The sequence below is a fragment of the Hoplias malabaricus genome, chromosome 1, assembly GCF_029633855.1.
Source record: "Hoplias malabaricus isolate fHopMal1 chromosome 1, fHopMal1.hap1, whole genome shotgun sequence".
NCBI lineage: Eukaryota > Metazoa > Chordata > Actinopteri > Characiformes > Erythrinidae > Hoplias > Hoplias malabaricus.
In genome coordinates, this window is record NC_089800.1 from 44,114,471 (window position 1) to 44,122,043 (window position 7,573).

General features: G+C 37.6%; 1 protein-coding gene across 1 annotated transcript; it reads right to left on the reverse strand.

The window, feature by feature from the left end:
- Positions 1–213: 213 nt before the first annotated feature.
- zgc:154093 (uncharacterized protein LOC777623 homolog) lies at positions 214–6,171 on the reverse strand. Its single transcript, XM_066641118.1, has 2 exons — positions 6,050–6,171; positions 214–2,266 (listed from the first exon to the last, which is right to left on the reverse strand). Exon 2 carries the CDS (start codon positions 1,852–1,854, stop codon positions 934–936), a length of 921 nt encoding a protein of 306 aa, XP_066497215.1. The 5' UTR covers positions 1,855–2,266; positions 6,050–6,171; the 3' UTR covers positions 214–933.
- Between the last annotated feature and the right edge of the window lie 1,402 nt (positions 6,172–7,573).

Sequence of the window (7,573 nt, forward strand, 5' to 3'; positions counted from 1 at the left end):
TGTTTTTTCACTTTTAAGTGCCACTTCATTTGAAATGCATATCTCTCCTACTTTAGATCTGGTGTATTCAGTCTTTGAAAGGAACAGCCCTGTGTAGACTGTGTGGACACGATGGACTTGTAGTGGTGTTTTGGTTAATACAGATGAAAAAATAATCAAAGCATTGAGTTCATAACATTTTATTTACATGATCTTGTTACATTTCACATTTCAAAATACATATCTGTAATGGTGGTATAACACACCAATATATAATGGGCCCCTCATAACAATGAGCTTTAATTTATTCATAGATAACTTCTAGACAGTGATCATGATCAGTGAGTAGTTTCAAGCATATTGTGCTGAAAGTAACAAGTAAGCTATCTGAAATTTACATCGATGGATTTTGCTTTGTGTACTGCAAATTACAGTCTGTGTAAGGCAGACAAAATCTTAGTCCCTTATCCTATAATATTTCATTTTAATTTTGAATGTAATGAAGTAAAAAATATACAAAAAAAAGTTAAATATTCTGCCGCTCCAGTTCATGTGACTTGTAACATAGATGCAGTTATAAACACTCTCCTTTGTTTATCAATCAGTCATATTATCTGTTTCTGTTTCTCCTGTGAAATCTAACATTTGTTGAGACCTATTACTCTGCAGTTGTCCAGTCATAACCTGTTATCGTCTCGGCAGAGAACCACAATTTCCCTGAACTTGGAAAGTTCAAGTTCATGCAAGGACAACCTCAATACAATGTCTAAAGGGGGAGGGTCAAGTTCGTGTCCTGTAAGAACTTACTCCAGTTCATCATAAACAATAATGTGGCACAGTCTCCAGGGTTAACTGAAATCTGTTCATAAATTACTTTGCTTCCTTGAGCAGCGATTGGACCCCAGCGTTTTAAGGCCAGAAATGAACACCTCTGGACATCAAGAGTTCATCATCTCACAGCTCACATCTTTCCTCCATGGTTTTGTAACGGTCCATAATCCCGAGAACATCCTCCAGAATGGACGGCCCCAGGTCCAGGTCCAGACCGACGAGGGACTCTGAGTGAGACATGCTAGGCGAGAGTGCTGGTGAGACCGCGGGCGACTCACTCCGGTCACTCCTTAAATCTTCATTACTCAGACCTGCATCAGAGTCCAGACTGAGGCCTCTGCTTGGTTCCAATGGCCCATAGCCCTCTGACAGGGAGTCATCTGAGGAGGCTTCAGAAAAAGAGCCAGCAGAGGGCACCAGGTGTCTGAGGATGGGAATGGAGGCAGAAATTGTGAGGTCATTACAGGGTTCCCTACAGTGCCCTGTTACTTCTTCACATACAGACATGGAACGTTGTTGATGATGACTGTGGTGTTTCTTCTGCTGCTCCTGCTGGTTGTGATGGTTGTTTTGTTGCTCTTTCTGATTTGGATTTTGGTGGTTCTGCTCCTGATGCTGATCATTGGAGGAATTCTCCTCTAAATGTAGACGAGGAGGTTTAGGAGGAGGCTGTTCAGGGGCAATGAAGACAGGCATTGAAATGGTGCTTTTGAGGTGAGAAGTGTGGTGGGAACTTCCATGAGAGTCATAGGTGTAGTTTAAGCCTTTGGGGTTTACATCAAACATGTTGTCCAGATGCCTGTCTATGCTGTTTGAGCGGGGATGGAGTGGTCTGGCTAGAGCAGGCAACATGTCCAGTTTTCCTTGAAGGAAACCAACATCTCCAAACATGTCACCCTCCCCCTCTGGGCCAACATGAGCACTGTGGCGTACATCCCCCAGTGGAGGGCTGATCATATCCCCAGACAGGACATCTCTCAGTTTTAACTTTTTGCCCCGCTTAGGTGTGGATGTTTTCAAGTACATAGGCGTCTTCGCTGGCATCCTGTTTCCCAGAATTTAGAGAGGAAAGCCAACTACTGATGGGATATTGTAGCTGGTAGGCCAAGGAGTTAGAAAGAGAACATTAGTTGTCCAGGCATTCGCCAGTTTTTATCTGCCCACACCAAAAATAGATAGCAATAGGGAAAGGTAATTTTCTTGTGCTCCCTGTTTGTTCCAGTGTCCAGTATCAAAAATTATATCACAGATGGTGCTCACAATGATGATGCTATGAAAACGATCACTGCCAGCATTCTTTCATAGCTAAAGGAGGCAGATGTATCAAATTCTTTGTTGTTCTGTGGTATTTTTGGCTGCTTGTAAGGAGCTGAATCTTCAGGCTGCCACTAAGTCTGCAGCTCCCTGGAGAACAGGAACTCCTCAGCACGTTTTAAAATGTGTCGTCAGAAAGCTACTGCCTGTAAAACACACAGAGAGACGAAAACAACATTAACTACTTCCAACTAAGAAAGAAGAACTCAAAAAAAATCTCATAAAGCACAAATACTGAGAAATAGAGGCACAAATCATATACCTGCAAACATTTTGTGCATTGCTAGAGTTTTGTTGCCATTTGGACAGGGTGACACCAAAAGACTTGGTTGTGTAAATGTTTTTTATATATGTGCTCTGAACCCACCCCATGAGCTTGTATATTTGTCACCAGAAGGGAAGACATTAAAGAAGAGAGGGATACCACTTCATGCAACATTTCATTTTTAGCCTTGGTTAAGAGAGCATGATTAATGTCTTTTTTTCCTTTTCTACATAAAAGGGACATCTAATTTAGATAAAAAAAAAAAAAACATCTCTGAACAATGTATAAAATAATAAGAAACGAAAAGAAAGAAATCTTAGCACAGCAAGAAAATCCAGCTCCAGAAATGTGTCATCCTTCCACACACTCATACTCCCTTCCAAAGAGTTTCCTTAATCCTTTTGAAGTCATTAATTCCCCATTTTGAGCACTCGCCTTTTATTCACAGGATAGTCCCATGACAGTCTGTATGCCTATGTCATGCTCTGTAATTAGTTGATATTACTACATAAGGGAAGTTTCCCTCTTGCGCAAAATACGCAGTGTAGCCAGCAGCTTTTGTCTTATAATTTTTATTATTGAATATGCAGTGAGTCCAATGATTCAACATTATCCATTTCCTTTGCACAACCATTCTAGTTATACAAAAACACAACACCACCTTATTAATACATACTTTAAATAACACTTAAGGCTACCATCTCCAGTGCAGTGAAATAGACAAAACACGAAGACAATAGGCTAGGACTGAGGTACATAAACACAAAATGCAGAATACAGAGTATGTGTAAAGTCAGCAGGTAGTGGTAGAAATAAAGTTCAAGTTCAAAGTATATAAATAAAAGCTGAATACGACTGCGTACCATCGTGTGTCTAATTTTACATTGTTACTGTGTACTGTGTACACTGATATTTATTAACTTATCTTGAAAATTTGGTGGGATGCAAATTCATCCTATTGGCCACATTCTTCACACCTGTTTCCCTTACTTAAGTGCTCAAGTGGCATTCATCTGATCCTTAGTGTGTTATTTTATAATGGTGTGTAAGGTATCCTTTTAGTACAATGTTGGGATATTGTCACTAGTTTAGAACAAAGACTGTCAAATCTACATTTAAAAGGCTCAAAATATCTGTCATTGACTTAAAAGAGATGAACGAGGACTTAGTTATTGACTTACTGTATTGTAGACATTCAAGACAAACAAACAGCTAAAGCAGATTTCTAAAGTAATTCTCTTTTACCAGAGCCTCTTTTTGCTTCAGGGAGAGCAGCTGGAGGCCAATTTGTGGCCACCAAGAGGAGCCAGACACACTTCAAGCTTGCTGTTAAAATGATTTTTTTGAAAAATGCTCTTGTTACTGGCCACAAAACAGTGGTGTCTTTTTATCTCTCTGTTTTGCTCAGCAGGCCATATGTTTTCATAATCTAAGGGGTGCTGATGTGGTATATATAAACATCAGGCAACTAACTAAAATGTTTCAAGGCTGAGTTTTATAAGTATTATTGTGTTTCCAGTCTCAAAAAAAGGCATGGTTCAGGTTTATTATTGTCACCAAATGTCCAAACAGTGTAGCTACCTTTAAAGGTACAACAGTGGGCTTACAGTCCAGTTTTGTTCCCTAAAGGTACATTACATTATTTTCTCCAGAATCAGAGGTGAATATTTGAAAGCTTCATTATAGAACTGTGTAATAATAATAAAAACAAAATAATAAAAATGTTTAAATCTATAATTACAATAGATTAAGGTATAATTATGTTCTCTAAATAAAGAAATTATGAATGAGGGTACAGAATGAGGGTTCCTGGATGTAGTCAGGAAAACAAACCATAAGCTACATACAGTACAGTACAATAATCTAAGGTCATGAGAGAAAACGCTGTTTATCAGTGGAGGAAGCTTTTTGAATGAAATATTAACGTTGGAATAAAACAAACAGGAGTGGAAGAAGCAGGATTTTAAAGTATTTGTGAGTAGTATATTTATCGTTGGAAAACTATTATCAGTGTAGGTGCCAGTGTTGAATCTAGTGTTCAGCTGGGGTAACAGGCTTAAGTATAAAACATAAAGTATTTTGAGTTACAATTTGTTTTGAAGAAACTCCAGATATTCAGTTTTTCACATCAACAGTCACGCAGGTCTCATAAATAAAAACATAACTCAGGGTAGTTTTACTTTTAACTTCAGGACTTTCATAAGCAAAAATGTTTTCTGAATGGAAATCTGAGTAGTCACCGCTTACTAACTAGACAGTCCAATGACGCACTCTGTATGGGTTTGCAACATGTGTGTAACTTGGCTGGGAAAAGTGCTGCGGACAAGATTATAGACTGAGTGTTAAATTGAATTCAACTGGCTTTCAAACGTATACCTTTAGGAAATCAAATACTGGAGCATGTATTCACTGAAAACAAATTAGCACTGGGTCTGAAAGGAGGAGGTGTATTGCTGAATTTATCAAGCTTATCAGCAATGAATAATACAAGACGTATCAGCAATTTATTTAAAAATATATATTTAAAGTACACCTCTTTAATCCCTTTGATAAAAAATGTTTTCTTATAAACTTTTTAAACATGGTGGAGACATGTACCCAGTACCTAAATGCTTTGCAATGCTCTGTAATTAGTTGATATTACTAAGGAAATGAAGGTTTCCCTCTTGCACAAAAAAAACTCTCAGTTCATCCCTGCCAATTGAAGTATAACAATTTTCTTACTGTCAATTTGTTAACATTACCATTTTAAGATTCACCTTTATGAAACCCAATACTTGTAGTTACAATCCAGCTCTTTGCTTTACTAATCAGTACTTCAGTGGTGTAATACGACATGGTTTTAATCTAATGAAGACAAGAAATTGTTTTTCATTTCTAAACATATTTATTTTTCTTTTATATATTCTAATACTGTAATACTTATAGAGGTAAAAAACAACTGCTGAGATAAAGAGTTTCACACAACAATATGGTCTATTGAGGTGAGGTCTGAAAGAGGGCTCTGTCTTTAAACTGAGTTTTGAGAAGGATATGATATCAGCCTGACCTTCAGAACATGCCCCTCTCTCTCTCTCTCTCTCTCCCTCTCTCTCTCTCTCTCTCTCTCCCTCTCTCTCTCTCTCTCTCTCTCTCCCTCTCTCTCTCTCTCTCTCTCTCTCTCTCTCTCTCTCTCTCTCTCTCTCTCTCTCCCTCTCTCTCTCCTTATGTAATCACTAAACACAGTCCCGGAGATCATCCAATTCCCGGATTTCCACAGTTAACCACTCAGTGTCATCGCTTAGAAGAGAGAAACCCCTCACGCCCAGCCTTGACTCTTTTACCATCACCACACGGACAGTCTTAAAAAGACGTTTGTAGGTTACAAATTGAGGCAATTTCTCTCAGTTTTTGTTTTTATACAATTGTCATATTCAGTTCACTGCGCTAATTAATAAAGGTTAATTGCTAGCAGTTAAACTAAACAGTCAACAGCACATTTTATTACAATAAAAAAAAACGTCTGTGATACACCTGACAGTCCGAGTGCTGTCACAGCAGCTGATTATGACCGTTAACTGACGATTATATTTGGACATCTCAAACATTCCCCTCGCCTTCAGGAGTCAATGTCTTTAAATATCAATAGAAATAACTATTTAGCAAATAAAAATCAGATACTTGCCGTTAGATGACTGTTGTTTCTTCAGTCGTTAAGCGCTTGTGTTCAGAAGGGCAGGTAAACCGCTTAATTTGCTAGTCCTGAGGAGAGTAGAGGAGAGAGGAGTAGCGGAGAGGAGGAATAAAGCCTGGGAGAAGTTACTGTTTTCGTCTCCGTCCGCTCTTAGACACGCCCCCGCCGCCCCCTTTCCGAGTTCTGCCTCAGGATTGGTTGATCTTTGTTGGTTATTTGCATACTGCGATAAGATTTGACTGATATTAATCTGTCTGACGTGAACCATTGGTTATATTGTAACAGTGATACTTCTACCATGCATTTTCTTTTAATTTGTTGTTCATTTGCAATGATAACATGCTGTAAAACATGGACACGACATTGAAAGACACTTTAAATATATCATATAACCATAATTATATAAATAATGCAATTTTTAATCTTATTGACACAGTGTTTAAATAAAACAAAATACTTAATCATGAGCAAAACAAGCAGTCAACACCATGGCTGAGAATTTCTTTGTTGAAACTGCAGTGTTTCTGGCTAACTGCAAATTCATAGATCCCATCACGTACTGAATGATAGTATAAGATTAAATCTGAGCCACATTTAGAGTTATCAGAGGATATTTTTCTTGGAACGTACTATCTATGTAATTCTATTGTAATTTATTTAATTATTGAACCTTGCATTGCAAAAGTACACATTCAAAAATCAGTGGACTGAATATATTACTAATTTTTTTGCGGCTGTAAATAGACTATGTATTTACAGAAAAAAAGTAATACCACAAATTACTTTTCATTCTGTGCTTTCCCTCTGCTTCTTTCACAAACAGATACAGACTGCTTAAAAATCAGGTTAACTATTAATGCAATGCATGAATTCCACATATTACATTATACAGAATTTGAATCAGGATGTTAACTCTGGTATGTCTTAGCATTGCATTTGTGTGGGGAACATGCTGACCACTTTATTCATGTCATTAATCATGGGCTTTTAAATATATTGAAAAGAACCTTACTCTTGTTGTATTAAAATCACAACTTGGTATTTTTTTCCATATTGTGCTCCCTATAGTAAGCCAGTAATGATTCCTGTGGGTAATTAACCTAGTTTCAGACTGCTGAGCTGAAGCATGGCAAGTACTTGCTTGTTTCTTTTCCCCTACCTCAGCACTGTCTTAAAGCTCATTGAGCAGACCACCATATTCTGATGTAAGTCTTTCCACTGAATATATAATTATCAAAAATGCTATAAAAAACTTCAGACATATTCTATTGCAATACACTGTAGATATTACAACATGGCTTTAAAATTATATACAGGCATAAAAGGTTTATTAATATACCACTGAATCTAAGATCATCCAGACCAGTTGACAGACAAAACCCTGTATACTGTCATTCCCAGTTGGGAATAAATTCTTTGCTGTAAATTAAAAGGAATTACGTGAATAAGAAAGTGCAGGCATGCATTCTTGGTAGCCACAGTCCACACAGCAACAGACAGGATATTTCCAT

Coding starts and splice junctions, on each gene's coding strand:
- zgc:154093 (XM_066641118.1), bottom strand. CDS start 1,854: ATGCCAGCGAAGACGCCTATGTACTTGAAAACATCCACACCTAAGCGG.